Source organism: Delphinapterus leucas, chromosome 16 (assembly GCF_059928025.1).
Source record: "Delphinapterus leucas isolate spDelLeu-1000000601 "Yukka" chromosome 16, BTC_Dleu_Yukka2, whole genome shotgun sequence".
Classification (NCBI taxonomy): Eukaryota; Metazoa; Chordata; class Mammalia; order Artiodactyla; family Monodontidae; genus Delphinapterus; species Delphinapterus leucas.
Window position 1 is genome coordinate 50,306,901 of NC_143144.1, and position 21,228 is coordinate 50,328,128.

Here is a 21,228-nt window from a genome sequence, read left to right on the forward strand (position 1 = left end):
TTTATATTTCATTAGCTTAGCCCCTCCACTCCTGTTTTATTATCATCCCTTCAGACTTCCCTTGCTGTTGCATGGCTACCTTGCGTTTAAACACTTGCACCGTTTTTTTTCTTGGGCAGGCAAACGGAAAAATGATGATTGCAAAATTGAAGGAGGTGAACCAGAATGTGTACTCTGTGCAGAGGGGGAGGAGTACACAGACAAGAACCATCATTCTTATAAGTGCAGAAGATGTAGAGTTTGTGATGGAGAACATGGTGAGTGTCTTAATAAACAATCGAAAGGGACCAATCATGGTACTGTATGTATCACCATGTATAATACAGTCTGAAATTGGGACCTATTCTGGCACTATGTCAGCATACAGGAGGGACAGGATGGGCCTGGCTGGGGTGAAGCGGGACCAGGTACTGAGTGACATTTATGAGTCAAGTCTAGGCAATTCTCCCAGATGTAGGAGAATGTCTAAACGTAAACATGGTGAACAGGGTCCATGAGCTCCAATCAAAACTGCGGGGACTTTTTTTTTCCTGCTTTGATTTATGCTTGTATAATGGCTTTTGTTCTTAGCCAGAAAGAGCTCAGACTCCTTCAGATACAAGGACAGAGGAACCCAAGAGGTGGGTGGTTTGCTCCCCCTTCTTTGGGGATCTGGTTTGTCCTGATAATTCCAATTGGGGACCTGAATTTTCATGGATATCCCAATCTATCTTGAGGGTTCAGATTAAAATAAAACAGAAGTATTCCCAGTTTTGTTAGACATCAAGAACTCTCTGGATGTAAAGCTTTTCTTCTCCCTATTTAGGCTCTAAAGCAGTGTTTCTCAACCCTAGCTGTACATTAGAATCAAACAGGAAGCTCCGAAAAATGCCAACACCTAGGTCCCGTCTCAGAGCAATAAAATCAGAATCTCTAAGTGAGGGTTTTGGCATTGGTCTGATTGAGTAGGTCTGGGCAGGGCCTGACACTCTGCATTTCTAACAAGCTCCCAGGTGATGCTGATGTTGCTGGTCTCTAAGCCATACTTGGAGTAGCCAGGCTCTAGATGAGAAAAAGGGAGCCATTTAAGTACAGGTGGGGTTGTCTAGGTTGCTGGATTGTCTGTCTACTTAAAACTCTGCTAAATGATTTCAACTCTTTCAATCTGGGGTTGCGTATTTGGCATTTAAATGCTAGTTGTGTTACTAAAGGTGTGATGGTGTGACTGCTAACAAGCGCTGGAACTCAAAAATCCATGCAGCTCCTGCCCATCCTTTTCATTGTCCATTTATAACTAGCTGCTCTAATTAATAGTCTGCAAATTGTTTTTCTAGGCCTAGAAGTGGAAAAAAACTGTACCCGGACCCAGAATACCAAGTGCAGATGTAAACCAAACTTTTTTTGTAACGTATCTCTGTGCGAACACTGTAACCCTTGTACCACGTAAGTTTTAGTCTTTCTCTGGTTAAAACACTAGGTATATCTTGAGAGAGAATGATTTCCTAAAGGGAAGCCTCCAAGCAACTAGATAACCATTTCTTCACCCAAACATCCTATATCTAAACATTTATTGAACACCTCCTATGTGCTTGATACTGTGCTGGCTGCTCAAGCCAACGATATGAGCAGACACGGGCCAGGCTTTGAAGGTCTAAGGCTAGAGGCAGACAGTGTCAAGAAAAGCAGTGGTTATTGTGTTCACACCACGTGGCAAGAAGAGACTTGTACTCAGAGTGTTGAATTATATAGGAAAAGCTTTCAACTCTGCCTGGGGAGATGGGTAAAGATATGACACATGGCTTGAGTCTTGAAGGAAAGAAAAAGCCTTACCAGGTGTACACGGATGGAAGGGACATTCCAGGCAGGGGAACAGCCACTGCAAAGAGATAAAAGGAAGCTCTGGAGAACAGACGACCTGGCTGGAGTGTAGGAAAGACTGAGAAGGAGCCAGGATCAGATCATGAAAGACCTGTCTTTCATGCTAAAAGAGCTTGATTTTGACCCAAAGATAGAACACCTGATTATAGATTTCACTTTTCTTCTGATTAATTGGGTGATTTTGAGCAAATCACTTAACCTCTCTGAGCTTCAGTTTCCTCATTCATAGATGCAGATAATATTCATTTGTCTTATCAACCTAATTTCTGTGAAGATCAGACTGGGTAATATGTGTTGTAAAAACAGCTTTCGCTTTGTAAGATGTTGTTTTGTATAAATATAAATATTTAGGATTATATTCATGTGCCTCTCCTTAAACTTGTAATTCACCTTGGGAAATTTTTAGGAGTTCACTTAGTAGACTTGAAAAGCAGAGACACAATGCCTTATGTCTCTTATTTACTAGAAAGTGTTAAATTATGTGCAGTTAACCTAGACTCTCCTTTCTAGCCTAAGTGTCTGAGAGTACGGTCATGGTGACAGTGTAAGTGGGGATTGGGAGGGGAACTAATGTAGTAAAATAATGATAATAATAATAGTAATTCTAAATACCTCACACTCTTGATTTAATTTTCTTTTCACAGTAACGCTTTGAGGCAAATAATATTATCTCCTTGTTATTGATGAGAAAACAGGCTCATGGTGGTTAAGTGACTTGCCCAAGCTCACCTAGTTAAGTAATAGGCAGAGCCCGGTTATAATTCAGACAATTTGTCAGTGTTTGGCTGTCTGAAGAAAATCCCACAGGAACCTCTTGAGCGCTGTAAGCACCACTTGATGCTAAAATGGGTAACCTTTAAGGACCACCTAGGTAGACTCCCTAAGCAGCAGCCTGGGCAGTGGCTATTGTCTGGCCATTTTATTGTTCTATGGGACAGTTTGGAAATTGCTTTTGGAAATTTATGATTTTAAGAGCGCAGTTTATGACCAAATTAAACTTTATTTTTGTGTCTATTTCATCCTTTTTCTTCTATGTTGATGTTTTAATACCTTCTTTTACCTCAAGACATTTTAAACCATAGTCATTCTTTGGGATATTTTTCATCTAAACAACCAAATTATGTTATGAATTTGCACCAGTGTAGATGCTAATTTAGAAATATTTGAGGGGATATGTTTGCCAAAAATGTGAAAATGAATAAAATGGCCCTGGATTTATAGTGTGTCATTGAAAACGATCAAGGAATCAGTCCACCAGGCTTTCTGAATTCCCTCTGTATTTTTTTCTAGGTGTGAACATGGAATCATTGAGAAATGCACACCAACCAGCAACACCAAATGCAGAGAAGGTAATTATTTCTTTTTATGATTATATTCTCCTTTCTTCCAACCCCACTGTAAAATATGAAGAAAAGCCAATCCAAAACTTTTGATTCTTTGAGAGTACTTCGTTTTAATCTTAAAAATTGCTTACTTTCATTTACCATGTCCAGTGTTCCAATCTACAGGATCCAGATCTAACTTACACAGTTTATGGGCCCCCCTGATCCTCATTCTAATATCTGCAGTAATATACAGGGGTAAGTTCTTACTTTGTTCAAACTGTAGATTGAAGTAACTTGGGAAGTAGTTGTTCACAAGAATTCCCTCCTGTCTCCTACCTACCAGGAGAAAGAAAGCTCCTACCAGGTAGGCAGCTCTGGTATGGTGTTAAATTCCTGTTTCTAAATGCACCCCTGAGAGCTGGTAAGAACAGATGATGTTATCATCTCTCAGCTACTGTTTTTGAGCAACCATTCTGGGGCACTGAACAAGGGTGTTTGTATTTAGGCAGTAGCTGAGTTGGCCAAGAATCGGAAGTAGTCCTTCAGTCTACATTGAGATCATCCCATGCACAAAGAGAATTCAAGGAGCGAAGGCATTGCAGGGGAAACTTGATAAATTCACCCCTGTCTGTGCCTCCTTTCTCTTGTCCAGACTCCATGCTTTTTGATTATTTCTCCACCTTAACTTAAAATACTGTGGCAATACCTTTTATGTGAGGGTTACTTAGTAAAGTCAGCACGTAAACCAAAATTGGCTATACTTATAGTTACTCTAGAAAAATCCCTTTAGATCATTCATACAACACATGGTGGTGCCAACTTTCAATAACTCTGAAACATCCAATTTTTCTTTTTCTGTTGGAACAAATCACTGTTTCTCTAGGTCAGCTGAAGATAAAGAGATTGCCTTGCCATTAGAGATCGTTTAACTAAAAATATAAACACTTAACTTGTGCTTGGAGACTTCTAGATTTCTTTCTTCCACCTCATACTGACTTCAAGGCATACACTTATTGAGTATATATATTTGAATTATTTGTGAGTGTGTGTACTTGAGTTTTGGGGCATTAAATGTCACTTCATGGCAAACTGATGTCCACTTTCCATAGCCTATGGCTTCTGTGCCCAGCTTCAAGCCAGAGAGAGGGAGTGGTGATGGCCATACAATAAGTCAAAAGCCAGCTTCAGGCTAGGCCAGTGTGTGGTAACTGGATGGCTCCATTAAGGTGTGGCATATCTCTAGACCACTTGACTCGGTGGGATGGAATTTTCAAAATCAGGAAGAATCTGCCTCTATGGTGCTCGGTTGCTTTAAATTTCAGTGAATGAGTTTCTCCTTTCTTCTCACACTTCTCTTAGTATGAGAGTATATTCTCACATGCTTCCTACAAGGCTGAGACCTGAGTCTGATAGAAATTTCTTGGATCTTTCAGAGGTGAAAAGACGGCGCAGGAATAGAAAGAATGGTCACCAGAAATCTATAGCCTCAAATACTGTAAGTGTTGAAACATGCATCAGCTTTCTTAAAAAAATAGAGAAGGTAGTCCTTCAGCTTTTTACCTTTACTTTTTTAAAAACAAACATTTATGATGCCTGTGTGTGCATGGGTTAGAGGGGCATCAAAAATGAATTAAGATATGGTTCCCAGTTGATAAGAAGCTTCTATACAAATAACAAGAATTAATTCTTAGTAATAAATTCTCACTTACACAAAGGGAGTTGAGAAAAGGATGCGGCCAAGCTTCCATGTTCCATGTTGGTATTATCCTGAAGAGAAATGCAGAGAGACATCCTTTACCAGAGCAGGGATTCCGTATCCAAGTCCAGGCACAGAGATAACACTTAAAGCCATTGTAAAGGTACAACTCAGCTCTCTCCAGACACTTGTTACCTTATCTGTCACCATATCTTTTTACAACATGGAATCAAAGCATTTCAAATAGCAAAAGAGGGAGCCTAGTGGCTTTCACTGCCATGGCCAGGATTCAATCCCTGGTCGGGGAACTGAGATCCCACAAGCCACACACAGAGAGGGAAAAAAAAAACAAAAAACCCCACACACATATAGCAAAAGATACACTGGGGAGAGTAACCAGTTCACTTGATGAATAGCGATTTTCTCATTTGGGGCCAGTGAGGCTTAGGGTTCTTTAAATCAATATGGTACAAAATCATTTCAACTTAAACTATGTTGTCGTGTCAAAAATTAGAATAGTTACAGTAAAGAAAATTTTAGAATGATTATGGTTATTATGTCTATTTTCATGAGTCTATATAAAGAATAATCTCAGCACATTCCACAAATTACTTAGGTTCCTTGCCTCCGTAAAAAAAAAAAAAAAGCCAATATTCCTTAGTTTCTGGTTAGGCTGGAAACTTTCAAAATAAAAATTTGAATGGTGAAAGAATCCTCCTTAGTCACTTAGTCTAAATTTATACATTTAGAGTATTTTATTACGTTTAGAGTATTCTATTACATTTAGAGTATTCTAAATATATTTTGTCTTTCTCCTTCCCTCCATTTTTTTTTCCTCCCCAGGAAATGATGCCAGTGAATTTCACAGGTAAAACTTTTATCATTTTATTTCATCGAGTTGGCTTCCTTAGGAGTCACAGGCTAATCTTAGAGTTAAATAATTTTGTGAATTTCAGTAACATATAGTGGGGTCTTGCCGTTTCTTGAGGTTCCAGTTCTTCCTGCTCACCAAAAAGGGTTTATTAAGCAGTTTGTTTAAATGTATAACCGATACTCAGGTAACATAAGATGCTGTATTCTGAAGGCTTAATTTTCCTTCACAAGCAGTTAGGTGTAGTATAGAACTCCTGCCTACATTGACTCGGAGGCTAATCTGAATTGTAGACTCAGTTATTATTGGTGTATCCTAGTTCCGTAACAACATTCATGATTCTATTCTGTTCTGTTCTTCGACCTGTGAGTCAGTGATAAGATGGTCATATAAACTCTTGGCCAGCCTTTTAGATGTGTGGGTCATTGATCATCAAATCCACACGGACGTTAGAGGTGATCTTTTCCAGCCCTCTTACTTTATAGATGAGAAGAGAAGGCACAGAGATGTTATGTATCTTGCCCAGGTAATAGAGCAAATTACTGGGGACACAGGAGGAGTTGGGGTTAGAACCCAAGGTTGTTTCTGTTTTTGATTTTCCCTAACTGGCTCTTTAGATCTCTAGGACTTACCCATATTCTTAAGTACTGTAAGAGGAGAAATAAACATGGTTTTCAGAAGTGGGAATTTTGTTCAGAAAAACAAATTTTCAGAGACTATTCTCTATTTTTCAGACATTGACTTGGGAAAACATATCATTAGTATTGCTGAACAAATGAAAATAACTGAAGTTAAAGAATTTGTTCGGAAGAATGGTATGGAGGAAACTAAAATAGATGAGATCAAGCACGACAATCCCCAAGATACAGCTGAACAGAAAGTCCAACTGCTCCGTAATTGGTATCAAAGTCATGGGAAGAAAGATGCATATTGCACTTTGATTAAAAGTCTCAGAAAAGCCAAACTTCATGCTCTTGCAGAGAAAATTCAAGATATAGTCCAGAAGGACATTACTAGTGAACATGAAAATGCAGACTTGCAAAATGAAAATGAAAGCTTGGCTTAAAGTGAAAAACAACTAACTCAGTTCTAAGAATCTACTAAAGAAAGATTAATGTTCGAATAAGTTCTGGGTAGCTGCAAGCTATAAATATTGCTTGGCTTTTTTTTTTTACTGGGTGTGTTTTCTTTTTTCATTTATTAGATTTGTAGAGCTAATATATTTACAGGCTTTGAGCATCTCATGGTTCTGCCTTCAAGGATGTTTAAAATCTAGCTGGGAAGACGGACACGGTTAAGAGTAAATACAGGGGCATGTTAAGTACGCAAAAAAGAACGTATGCAAAGGACAAAAGATTTCAGATCATGTTCAAGTATCTAACATATGATTCTGTAAGTATGAATGTAATTAACATCTGTAAATACAAATGCCTATCCACAGACTGACCTCATTCCATAAATCAGTAGATGTGATCTTTTGTTGTCATGTCACAATCAACTGGCTCTAAATTACCTCCCCAGCTCCACTGATAATTCTAGAGATTTTACCATATTTGTAAATTTTGTTTACAGTTTTGAGAGGAGCATACTCAGGGAAAGCTTACACATACATCTGAATGTAGAATATAATAAAGTTCTACCTCAAAGGTCTTTGCACAGATTATTGACATTTCATGGTGAAATATTTCAATTTTGAATTCACATAGAAAATGCAGACTCAGTTATAACGCTTGGCTATTTTATATTTGTTTGTCACTTTGGATCAAAATAATCCACTTCTTTCTCAGGTGTCAAAACATTTTGATCAGGAAAGAATTACTAGATCATTGGCACCTCTCCATTTTCTCCTTGATGTGCGTCTTGGTGGCCTGTGCACCCCCAGACTTGGAAGGACTGCCTAAGAAACACTTAACTGATTCATGCAAAGCTGGGACTGCCCTTGGAAACACCTAGCTTAGTTTGGAGAGACTAACTGGTCTTACGGAAGGTAGCTTTGTGGCATAGCATGAACCCATGTCTACCACCAAAGCTGATAAGGTAGATTCTTATTTTGCTCCATCCGCCACAAAATGTTCAGTAACTCCCCATGTGTTCTCTCTTGATGCAAAGGCAGCTTATACATAGCAAAAGTGAAATCATATCAGGTTTCAGGAATTGCTCTTGTTATTTCCTGTAGCTTCTTAGACAAACAAGCCCCTTTCCCCACTACCACTTCCTTACTTTTACATTTAAACACTTTCGAAAGTTTATACTAAATGTGAATGTTAATAAATACTATTAATATTTATATAGTTGTAAGCTGAAGACAGTTATAAGCTGAAACAGATACTCAGAACTACCTAAAGAGCTTCCATTGATGGAAGGTGTTTTCCTCTTATGTTTGGAAATAGAAAATATAGGTAAAACTATTTAATTAAAATCATGTTTTTGGTATCTCTGGTTATCTCTTTTTTTGGTGGGGCCTTGCTTTTTGTTTTTGTTTTCTTTTTTCCATCTATTGCTAAATGTAACCTGTTTATAAATCTTTCATCCTTCCTTTGGTCTCTTAGGAGGTATTTCCTTTTTAAAGCCCTTTAGTAGTTAAATAATTTCCTCCATAGGCTGTTACTCTCAAAAATACCCCTCTCCTAAACACATAATTAGTTATTATGTGAGGATTTACTATAACAGGATTATATATCAGGCACTGAACGTGTGGTTAAGAAAGTAAATATTTCAAAGGGTTGGTTTTACTGGTAAGAAAGCTAAATGGGGATTTTGAAATAATCCTTCCTGCATACTTTCCGTTTCTGGCTACGTAGTGACCACTGGACTATCTCTCTTTTTTAAAACTTAATTTTAATAATATATTTTGTTTAACCCATCATTTCCCAAATATTATCATTTCAAATGTAAGCAGTATAAAAACTATTAATGATATAATTTACATTTTTTTTCATAGTAAAGCCCACAAACTCTGGTTTGTATTTTATTTATACTTACAAGCACATCTCAGTTTGGACTGGTTACGGCATTGATAGTTCAGGTCTATATCTTTGTTAGGGCAGATCTGGTAACCTTGACTCTATGGCTGGTTTAGCCCTACTACTAAAGTCCAGTATTCCCTGTGGCTTTTCAATGGGATCTCTTCACTCTGGTTGGTTGGGGTGTCAACAGTCTCCTACTCCTATGTCAGCTTTGGGAATTGTTCTGCTTACAGCACCCGTAGCTGTTCTTTGCTGGCTCTTGGAGTCTTATCCCTGCATGTGCACATAGTATCATCCGAAGACTCCAGAGAATCTCTGTACCGATTTCCGGAACTCTTTTTCTGTGTAGCTTCCCTCTTTTCAGTATTCTGTTCCGAAAAGCCTGGCAGCCTCCGCCTCCTAAACTTAACCTTCTGCCCCTCAACTTGACAAGATGGCTGCTCTCTGCTTAGAGTCCCTCCTGTACTAGGATCGGGAGAGGGCTTGTGGGCAGGAAGGCTGAGTGGTCATAGAGATCACCTCATTAGCTTCTCTTCTCTAAGGGATAGTCCGCACTGTTACCTGGTTTTCTGGTTCTAGACAGCAGGGGGGGCAAGTCTGATACTAGTTAATCTTCACGGCCAGAAGCGGAAGTCCTACAGGCACACCTCATTTTATTGTGCTTGGCTTTATTGCATTTCACAGATACTGTGTTTTTTACAAACAGGTTTTGTGGCAACCTTGCATCGAGCAAGTCTATCAGCGCCATTTTTTTTCCATCTGCTTACTTCATGCACATTTTGGTAATTCTTGCAATATTTCAGACTTCCTCATTATGATTATATTTGTTATGGTGATCTGTGATCAGTGATCTTTGATGTTACTGTTGCAAAAAAAATTACGACTTGCTGAAGGTTCAGACGATGGTTAGAATTTTTTAGCAGTAAAGCATTTTTAAATTAAGGTATGTACATTTTTTTGACATAACGCTATTACACACTAAATAGACTGCAGTATAGTATAAACATAACTTTTATATGCAGCGGGCGACCAAAAAATTTGTGTGACTCGCTTTATTGCGATACTTGCTTTATTGCGGTGGTCTAGAACAGAATCCACAGTATCTTCACCTTGTACTTTGCAAGGTGAAGTTGAGTTAGAGAACATCCTGTACCTACTCTGGTAAGTTCCAATCCGAGAATTTCAGGTTCCTTTGGGAGGACGAGGGAAGTTGAGAAGGTCTTGGGACTTGGTGCTATGGCTCTTTCCCTCATAGTTTCACTTGAGTGTGACCATTCCCAGTAATCACAGCCATGATCCAGAGCTTGAGGTGGCCCTTGGTTCAAGATCACCCTTATTGTGGTGAACCTGGTCTGGTCCTCTTTGTGGCGGACATCCTGGGTAAGAGTGTCACCCATGAGCTGTAGAAAAAAGGTTATTTGTAGAAAGAGGTCATAGATCATATGGTGAGACTTGCTTACTCAGATATCTTGGTCTTCCACATTGGTTTGCATACGGAGTTCTCCCAACATCGATTTGATCAGAAACTTTTTAGCTATTGAATTATCAGTTTCTGTAGAGCTGTCTGGATAAGGTATATAGTCAATGCAACTTAGAATTTTGTCCATCCTCGCTCCTGAAAGGTAATGTATCTGAGTATAGAATTTTATGCCAGAATACTTGCAGTTTTCCCTCGTCACTTTGAAAATGTTAATCTACTGTCTTCTTACATTTATCGCTGCTGATGGAATGTCTGCTGTTGGTCTAAATATCATTCCTTCAAAGGTAATGTTTATTTTTTAATTCTGATAAGTTTTAAAGTTTCCCCTACCTTTTCCTTGGTGTTCTGCTGTTTCACTACAACGAGCTTTGATGTAGATTTATTTTTACTTATTTAATAAGAGTAAATTTTTAATCAGAAAGATAGGGCTGTAGCTTCTGTCCTGTCTGGAAAATTCTCAGCTATTTTCTCTTTCAGAAGAGTTTCTTTTGAAACTCTTAGTATTATCTGGTGAAGCTTCTTGGCTTATTCTTCAGGTCTCTTACTTTTACTTTTTTAATTTTTTAGTATAATTGTCTCTATATATTGCATTTGGGGGAATTCCTCTTCATTCTCTTCAAATTAACTCTTTTCTTTCTTACTAATCAGGCTGGAGTATTACATCCACTGAGGTATATAGTTTGTTGTCTACATTTTTCATTCTTAGCATGTCTAAGGGCTTCTTTCACACGTTCACTTGTACCTGTTTCATTTCTGCTTGTTTTTCATTGGCAATTTATTAGAGTTCAATAGATTTTATTCTACCATCTATCTCTTTCAGGATCTTACAGTTATTTTAAAGTCTTTTTTAGAATTGCTTTGTTATCTTAACCTTAACTGCAGTGATTTCATGCTGATTTTGTAGTGTGGCTTTTCTGGTGTGATTTTCTTCTTGTATTTTTGAGCTCTGTAGGTTCATCTTGAATAACAGATTTGGGTTTTTTCTTATTTCTCTTCACTCACCTCTATCTAGTAGTTTTGTGGCTTCTTTTACCAGGGCTTTCAGAGTCCCCAGTTCTGAGCCTGGATTTATAGATGTGTTTTGCAACTCACAGCCCTTGGTGACACTGGGGCTGTCACATATTCAGTCATGTATCTGGAGGCAGCTTGGCTCAGTTCCATGTCATGAGGTTGTGCCTAGGTCTTCCCGGATCCCAAGCCCCACAACATCATATAAGCCATAGTCCCAGGCAGTGTTTGGCAGAAGTTCTGTTTAGCTGTCTTTCACCAGTCAGAAAGCTCTGCCTTAGTCTCCGATTTTAAGAAGGGAGCCTGGCTCTTGTCCTCTGCCTCAGGTGGGCACATTTATTCTTGGCTAAACCCAGGAACAAACTCTGCTTTCCTACCAGGCATTGATCTCACAAGGCTTTGGTTTCTGTCCAGGTCATTAATTATCTTACTGTTGTTTTCCATTCTTCTAGCAAGGAAGGATTTCTTATTCTTTAGCCTGCCTGTGCCTTTTAGTTTTCCTTTTAAAATGTGTTGTGTATCACTGCTGTTTGGTCAGATTGAGAGGGGGTGGCCCTCAAGAAGTGCACTTACAATTCTATATTAACCCCAAGGCCCCAATTTTGTCATTAGATGATCAGAAACAATGTTTTGTTTTGTTTTACATTTTTAAGTTACAACTAGCACTCAAGTTGTTTTCAGTTACATAGAGGATTAATTAATTAATTAATTCAAATAAAATAAAATAAATAACAAGGCTACACTTTGCTCTCAGTTGGCCACAAGATGGCAGTGTTTCTCCTAGTACTAACTGCCCTCCTTGTATAAAAGACTTCTCCCTACCAAAACATATCCCAGTCATCTCGTATTTTGATTCTTTTTTTTTTTTTTTTCTAGTAGGGGCCAAGCACAGCCTGGAGTAGTAGATCAAGACTCAGTCTGGAATCAGGCAATTCCAAGTTCAATTTCTGGCTCTGCCACAAACTAACTTACAACCTTGAATTGAACATCTCCAAGTTTCTGTTTCCTCATCTAGAAGATGAAAGACACATCTGGCTTGCCCTTCTTGTGACTTGGAGAGGAACAAGAAGAAAATACACGGGCAAGTGTAATCAATTATAATGTACTATGGAACGAGCTGTTAACCATTAATGTGCATAAGAATCACCTGAGGAAATTTTTAAACTGCGTATTTCCCAGGTCTTGCTCCCAGAGATGTTCCGTAGATCCAGGGCCGTGCCTGGGAATGTGCATATTACCAAGCACCCTTGATAATCATCATGCTGAAGGCCCTTGGACCGTAATTTAAGAAACCGCATTATACAAATACATACCAGTAGAAAGAGAGATTAAGGCACAGAAGTTATTCTTAACTCCCTTTGTAATGGCACTTATTATTTTGTATTTTGAATAAAATTTTATGAAATCCCCTCTCCTCATAGATTAATCAGAGCAGAAATGTGCATTTTGTTCATCCTTTCATGTTCACAGCAAGTATTTGGAAACATTTATTGTGTGATAATCAGATCTAGGACAGTCTGTAGAGCATCCCTAAAAGTTTTACCCCATTTATGCGTATATTTGGGTAACAGGACTTGACAGACTCAACAGAATTGTCTTAGCTTTGCTTTTGGACTCCCATGGGCTTATCTTTGCTTCCAAATAACTGACCCAGTGCCTTCTGGTAATGGCTGGATCATGGGCTTCACCCTGCCGAGAGAAGCAGATGTGCGGGAAGTTTAGCAATGAAGTTTCAGGAATCTCCTGGAGTGCTCTATCACTGTGACTATCACCACCAGGATTTTCTGACCAGTACTGGCAGCATTTTCACAATTTCTACACAAAGCCTCGGCCCCCCTACTCTTCCAAGGATACTCCTCCAGTGGGCTGTTGCCCCAGCAGAGAAGGTCCCACTCAAAGGATGAACAGAGCAGGACAGCTATGCAGTCTGGTCCCTTGGGTGCGGGGCTAGGGTGGGATAGCTCAGACGTGACAACCCAGCACCTGGACGTGGGTGTTTCTAGTTTCATCTTAGGCAACAGGAGATAGCAAAGTTTTCTGAAAGGGCTATAGAATTTTGCTTCATTTGGACCTTGTTCAGACTTCACACTGCTACAGAAAGGAAGGTGCATAAACAGAACTACAGAATTTTTAGTCTTCTAGAAAATCCTTGTTGAGCAGCTGTTTTTGAGCCAGCACCATTTTAAGCCTTTCACTAAAATGTTAATAAAATATCCAAAGACTCTGGAGCTGAGATTCTAACAACAGGAGACACACAATTAACAATAAGTGGACTTGATTGCACTTGGTCTTTGTAAGGACCATTTGTTGAATTGGTGGAACCCTGAATCAGTAAATGAGGGGGGATCTCAACGCAGCACTTTCCACACCCCATCCTGCCAAGTCCTTGTACAGAGTACACTCTGCCCTTGGGCGTTTTCTTCACTCTGCCAGCTTTTCTAGGGATTGACCTATGCCTCACACCTTAGTCATCTTTTCACTGAGACAGGACTTCTTAAGAACACAGCATTTGGAAAGTCCCTTTCTTCACCCCTCCCTTTTTGTTTTTAATTGAGATGAAATTCACATAAGATTACCCACTTGAAAGTGTACAGTTCAATGGCATCTAGTATATTTGCAGTGTTGTGCAAGCGCCACCTCTATCTAGTTCCAAAACAGTTTCATCACTCCCAAAGAAAACCCTGTATCCATTAAGGGGTCACTTCTCCCCCTCTTCTCCCTCCAGCCCCTGGAAACCACCAATCTGATTTCTGTCTCTAAGGATTTAACTTTTCTGGACATTTCATATAAATGGAAACATATAATGTGTGGTCTTTTATGTCCAGCTTCTTTCATGAAGCAGTATTTCCAAAAACATTCAAGTGAAGCTGCAGGTTTTAATTCTGCGCAGTCAGAAAAGGAAGTGTAACGCCAGCTAGTTCTTATCTGATAGTAACAATCAAAGCTTTTCTGATTTCTTCAGCTTCAGAAGGTGACATATACAATGATTGTCAAGACTTCTATTTTCTAGGGTGAGTTTTCTTTGGATAAAGATCTAGAATAACACCTGAAACGAACACAACATTGTAAATCAACTGTACTCCAGTAAAAAAATTTTTTAAAAATCTGGAATACAGGTGACAATGGTAATAGCTTTGATAGATCATTTCATAGCCTTACCTCAATCTCTGCCCTTACTGTCAATAAGAGCAAATGTTTCAGTAGGAAAGTTCAGTGAGATGTTTTCCTGCTGGGAGTGAGGATGGAGGGTCTCAGATGTGGAGAGCTTCGAGGTAGTCTTACTCTTCTATTTATGGAGAAATATCAATGGGCCTCTCAAGAATCCTTTTCAGTTTTAACTCCATCAATGCATTTTATTCCCAGACTTTGAGGTAGGTATTATTACACCCATTTTAAGGATGAAGAAACTGAGGCTTTAAGAAGATAAAGCTTTGTACAGATTTATACATCTTTCTGCTGACAACTGAGACTGAGTTTTTATACTCTAGAGGAAGTTCTAAAATAATGAGCAGTGTCATTTCCTGGAACTCTTAGTACCCTCACCAGAAGCCTAATGAACTTTCACTGAAAACCAGCATGGGTCTGACATAAGATTTAGAGTTAGATGAGAGGGTGCCTGCCCCCACCTAGAGAAGGCTCTCAGTGACACTCAGTAAAGATGACCAGACCAGGCTCAATTCAGCCAGGTATCCTCTATGCCTCATACTGCTTTTCACAAACTCTGTGTGTGTGTGTGAGAGTGTGTGTGTATGTGTGAATTCCCTATTCTGTTTCAAGCCTACCAAAGGCAGTGGTTCCTAATGAGAGCTATAGTAGCATTCTTTGTTTCCACGTGATGCTTTCATGATTGCTCTTGACAAAATGTTTGAGATGGCAGCTAACAGGCTTTAGAAGCACACACATACACACAGACCTTTAATATTACCCCTTGTTAACTCAAGAAATATATATATTTCAGGAATATATATATATATTCTTGAGTTTATCTCATGGTGGAAATATATAGCAGAAAACAGCTATACTAATTAACTAAATAATTTCTTCTCTAATGAGGGATATCAAGAAAAAAGTACAGGCGATATGAATTGGTGTAACAGGGAAACCTAATCTAGACTGGGATGGGGCTAGAAGATTAGGGAAGGGCTTCTCAAGGAAGTGATGTCAGGCTGTGTATTCTTCCATATCTAAATATCTCTATATAGATATGAACAGATATTCATGAAAAATTAAAACATGATTATGTCCGGGCAGTGAGCATTGGAATTATGTGGGATTATTCTTTTGCACACACACGCATACACACATATATAAAACAAAAGTTATTTTTTAAGGTATTTCCTATGCAGATAAAGTACATACACATTTGTTGAAAGTTAGGTTTAAGCACAATCAAATCAAAAGCTGGTTTAATCTCTGCTGATTTTGTATCTTTGACTTTGTAACTTTTACTAAATAAGGAGCTATTTGATGTTCATAGAGAAACTTAGGAAATCTCAGATGTTTTATTTTTCCGAGAATTGGATTGCAAAATAGGTATTACAAACTCAAATAATGACAGTGTCTGCTGGACCCTAATTGAAGCCATCACACAGGGCTAATTTTCCTGTAACACCAGGCAGTGAGCCTCCTTTGTGATGAACTCACTCAGGTCACAGCACCTTTGCTGTGTGGGTATGTGAAGGAGGCTACTGGGCAGAGTTTCCAGTACTCGGGAGCTTGCTGTCTTGTGGGAAAGACAAGCCAATCACATAAAAGCACATTCTGAGCGCACATGGGCTGCATTCTCTTATTCCTGCAAATAACCCAAAATGTCAGGCAGGACATATTGACTGTGGTCATTTAATCTGTATGGTAATGAGGGCACGTGAATCACCTTGTGGGGTAAGTTTAAAACGTAGAGGACTGTTCTCGTGTGTAGATTCTAATGCAGAGGAGCAGAGCTGACATCTGAATTCCTAACATGGTTCCCCATCAGTGAACTCCAGTGAAGACCCCCTGAGAAATACTGACCTAGAGGACCTGTAGATGGGCTTCAAGGAGCCTTGAATCCTCTAAAATTATGTATTAAATTGAGGTTGCGTGTAAATTTGTCTAGGAAACAGCCCATCCTGTTCATCATCTTCTCTAAAATCCACGCTGAAAATGGGTTACAAATCACCTCCTTGAAGAATATTGATTGCCGTGCGCTTCTCAAGGGCCAGATGCTCATCAGGCATTTCACTTCACTCTAACAAAAACATATGGACCGGAGGCTTCCCTTGTGGCGCAGTGGTTGAGAGTCCGCCTGCCGATGCAGGGGACACGGGTTCGTGCCCCGGTCCGGGAAGATCCCACGTGCCGCGGAGCAGCTGGGCCCGTGAGCCATGGCTGCTGAGTCTGCACGTCCGGAGCCTGTGCTCCGCAACGGGAGAGGCCACGGCAGTGAGAGGCCCAAGTACCGCAAAAAAAAAAAACAAAAAAAACGTATGGACTAAGTATTTTACAAATGACGAAACTGAAGCTCAGAGAAGTTAACTGTTCCCTCCACCTCCTCAACACCCCTGTACAATTCACCCATTTAAAGTGTATAGTTCAGGGAGGGTGGGAGGGAGACACAAGAGGGAGGGGATATGGGGATATATGTATATGTAAAACTGATTCACTTTGTTATAAAGCAGAAACTAACACACCATTGTAAAGCAATTATACTCCAATAAAGATGTTAAAAAAAAATAAAGTGTGTAGTTCAGTAGTTTTTAAAATATTCACGGAATTGTGCAGCCATCACTATAATCTAAATTTAGAACATTTTCATCACCTCACCAAAAAAAACCCATACCCATTACCAATGAGTCCACATTTCCCCACCTCCAGCCCTAGGTAACCACTAATCTACTTTCTGTCTCTATATTCTGGACCTTGGATGTCAATGGAATCATGCAATATGTTACCTTTTGTGACTGGCTTCTTTCCACTTAGCATAATATTTTCAAAGTTCATCCATGTTATACTATGTACCAGTACTTCACTCCGTTTTACAGGTGAATATTGTATAAAATATACATTGTATAGATGTATCACAATTTACTTATCAGTTGATGGATATTTGGGTGGCTTAAACTTCTTGGCTATTATAAATAGTGCTGCTATGCACATTCGTGTACTAGTTTTTGTGTGGACATATGTTGTTATTTCTCTTGGGTATATACCTAGAATTGCTGGATCATATGGTAACTCTATGGTTTACATTTTGATGAACTGTCAAACTTTTCTGCAAAGTGGCTATGCCACTTTACATTTTCAGCTGCAATGAATGTGGGCTCCAATTTCTCCACATTGTCCCTAGTACTTGTTACTGTCTGTCTTTTTGATTATAGCCATCCCACGGGGATGTGAAATGATATTGCACTGTGGTTTTGATTTGCAACTCAGTAATGACTAATGATGTCGACTTATAATTTATGAGCCTATAGGCCATTTGTACATCTTCTGTGGAGATATGCCTATTCATATCCACTGCCCATTTTTTTTGGCTTACTTGTCTTTTTTATTACTGAATTGTTAGTGTTCTTTATACATTCTGGATACAAGTCACTTATCAGATATACGATTTGCAATATTTCTCCTGTTATTTGGGTTGACTTTTCACTTTCTTAATGATATCATTTGTGGTCCAAAACTTTTTAATTTTAATACAGTCCACTTTATCTATCTTCTTATCTTGTCACTTGTGCTTTTGGTATTATATCTGTGAACCCATTGTTTAACCCAACATCACAAAGATTTATACTTATGTTTTCCTCTAACAATTTCATAGTTTTATACCTTTAGGTTTATGTCTATTTCAAGATAATTTTGTTATATGGTGTGAGATAGGCGCCCAACTTGATTTATTGGCATGTGGATACCCAGTTGTCCCAGAACCATTTGTTGAGGAGACTGTTCTTTCCCCATTGAACTGCCTTGGCACCCTTGTCAAAAATCAATTGACGATAAATATAAGCGTTTATATATGAACCCTTAATTCTACTCCATCAATCCATATATCTATCCTTATGCCAGGACGTTTTGAAACAAGAAAATATGAGTTCTAGCTTTATTCTTTCTTTTCAAGATTGCTTTGGCTATTTGAGGTCTCTTGCATTTCCATATAAATTTTAGGATCAGTTTTTACATTTGTGAGAAATAAAAAAGCCGTGTAACTGCAAACCACATTTTATACATTATCTCCCTCTTGTTTCTTTTTTTTTGCGGTACGCGGGCCTCTCGCTGTTGTGGCCTCTCCCGTTGCGGAGCACAGGCTCCAGACGCGCAGGCTCAGCGGCCATGGCTCACGGGCCCAGCCGCTCCGCGGCATGTGGGATCTTCCCGGACCGGGGCAGAAACCCGTGTCCCCTGCATTGGCAGGCGGACTCTCAACCACTGCGCCACCAGGGAAGTCCCTCCCTCTTCTTTCTTGATATTAGACCCAGGATATATATGTCATTGGCAGACATATATACTATTCAAGATGCTGTGTTATTAAATAATGTTTCTATATTCAATTTTCACCAAACTATCATCAAACACAAACTTAGTTATAGCTGTCAAAGGAGGAAAAGCCAAAATATCTGTAATATTGTGGGCTTCCAAAGCTATGGGATCTTAATAACTTACTAAGTGTTGTGCTTCAAAGGCTTTTATACTGTTGATGACTGATTACTATATAGGAGTTAAGGTTACATACTTAAAGTATAACATTTGAGATAAAGAAAATCTGCTGGTATATTGTTAAAATTTAACAATTTGTTTCTAAATGATGAGATGGGGATTCCATTCTGCTCTAGGTGAGCGCTTTTCCATAAATAATATACTGTAGGTGAGAGAAGTATTCCTACCAATGAAAATTCACGTTGTATATAATTAAGACTCTTTTTTTTCTTCTAAACTATATTTTTCGGCATTCAAAAGGGGCCCAGAATCCTATGATTTTGAAAAATTACATAATAGGAAAGTTAAGGAGAAAGAATTGCAAATATAATACTTTTTCTAGTAATGGAGTGTCTTGTTTATTAAATTCATTTAAGCAATGCTAACTGAACACGTACCATCTGTGGCAACAGAACAGACAAGGTCTCAACTTCACGATGCTGACAGTCAAGTGCAGGAAGCTTTCCTCCAAGCCTGCCAGTTTAGTACTGTGACCCGTAAATTCCTTCCAAATCGTTCTGCATTTCTAGCAGTGTGGCCTTGGCCAACACATGTAACCTCTCTGGATCTTAATTTCCTCACCTGTAAAATGTCTATAAGGTTAAAAAGATTAGATGGTGTGAACAGAGCACTTAGTGTGCAGCAATGACATAGATAAGGATAGGTTATGTATGGAGCACAAATCTTCTGAGCCCTTTCAGATTCCTTCAACTCCGCCTATCTCCCAGGGCCCCAACTACTACTCCACCTATCAAGTACAGTCCCCTAAACTCTGCTTATCCCTGTCATCTGCCACCTAAGGCCACCCAGTAACTCGCGCTGAATGTGTTGACTCAGCCTTGACCGACCACCCACGCTCTTGGCATTTCTGGTTCTGATCATCATTTCTGGGTTTAGACAGAATGCCACATATCAGGGTTTAGAGTCTAGCATCCCAAGAGGTTACTGAAAAGACTAGATGACACAACCCAGAAGTACAGGGGCATTCTCCTTGTGGGGAAAATTTTGACCATTGGAAAACATCCACTGGGAGGAATCTAGGCAGATAAATCCTCTCTCCCTCCTCTTTCCTCAAAGGATAGTTTCTCCTTGCCACTCAATTGGAGAACATCCAAGTAGACAGAGATGCCTGCTGAGCAACCCTCTGTGTCTTTTCATGACTTGTCATGGAGCAGTAGACAGCATCATTTCTGATGGCTTCACATCCTTCCTTGCCAGGAATTCTCAGATACACATTTCAGCAGAGTTCAGTTCTAAATTTTATTGCCATTACTTCCTTTTTTGGTGTAAGAATATTTTTTTAAGAATTTTTTTCATGTAGATTTTGAGTAAGAAATATCTAAGAGCTATGACACAATCATTGATAAACTAGTAGAAAACTCGTGCCCTGAACATAAGTTCCTGGAAGACTTTTGCAGATCAGGCTCTCTGGAAAAGTCGCAAATGATAACACTAGAAAGGAAACATTCCAGCTGTTCTGTCTTAAGGAAAAATCATTTAAGCTTTAAAACTCAAGCATCATCGTCTTCTTTTTCTCCCTCACTTCCCACAGCCTATCTATCTCCCATGCTAGTCAATGGAACTTATTAATAATTTTTTAACCATGTCCTTGGTCTTTGTCCCATTATCAATTTATTCAGCCTCTACTCACCACACTTCTAGACAAAATCCTCAGAGTTGCTGGTTAGCCAGCCTCCCGTCTCACCCTACTTGAACCCATTTTCCAAATTGCCACCAGATCCATCTTTCTTTCTTTTCTTTTAAACACTGGGTTTTTAATATTTATTTATTTCATTTAAAAATTTTCCTTATTTTTTTTCTTTCTTTTCTTTTAAACACTGTGTTTTTAATATTTATTTATTTCATTTAAAAATTTTCCTTATTTTTTTTTTGGCTGAGTCCGGTCTTAGTTGCGGCACACCGGATCTTCGTTGAGGCATGCAGGATCTCCTGTTACGGTGCGTGTGATCTCTTCGTTGCAGTGCTCCGGCTTCTCTCTGGTTGTGGAGTGAGGCTTTCTCTCTCTAGTTGTGGTGTGAGGGCTCCAGGGTGCATGGGCTCTGTAGTTTGCAGCACACAGGCTCTCTCGTTGAGGCGCGCGAGTTCAACAGTGGTGGCACACAGACTTAGTTGTCCCACGGCATGTGGGATCTTAGTTTCCCATCCAGGGATCGAACCCAATGCCCCTGCACTGGAAGGCGGATTCTTTACCACTGGACCACCAGGGAAGTCCCCAGATCAGTCTTTCTAAAATATAAGGCAGATTGCTTTGCTCTTCTGCTCACAAATCCTCAATAATTCCTCACTGTCTTTTAGAGAAAGCCTTCAGGTCAAACTCATTGTGTGACCACCTGCCC

The 21,228-nt window shown here is 39.3% G+C and overlaps 1 protein-coding gene across 4 annotated transcripts in view; it reads left to right on the forward strand.

The window, feature by feature from the left end:
• FAS (Fas cell surface death receptor) overlaps window positions 1-12,613 on the forward strand; it is a 31,725-nt gene extending 19,112 nt beyond the window's left edge. The window contains exons 3-10 of one of the 4 annotated variants that reach the window (XR_016388114.1): window positions 120-257; window positions 1,314-1,422; window positions 3,148-3,206; window positions 3,366-3,437; window positions 4,616-4,677; window positions 5,722-5,746; window positions 6,484-7,141; window positions 12,080-12,613. Coding sequence is in view for 3 of the 4 variants with exons in the window: in XM_022569402.3 (XP_022425110.1) it covers window positions 120-257; window positions 1,314-1,422; window positions 3,148-3,206; window positions 3,351-3,437; window positions 4,616-4,677; window positions 5,722-5,746; window positions 6,484-6,815 (812 nt within the window). In the remaining variant the exon portion in view is untranslated. Of the gene's footprint in view, window positions 1-119; window positions 258-1,313; window positions 1,423-3,147; window positions 3,207-3,350; window positions 3,438-4,615; window positions 4,678-5,721; window positions 5,747-6,483 lie in introns of all 4 variants that reach the window. The other 3 variants (XM_022569402.3, XM_022569403.3, XM_022569404.3) reach the window with 3 other exon arrangements.
• Window positions 12,614-21,228: the final 8,615 nt, after the last annotated feature.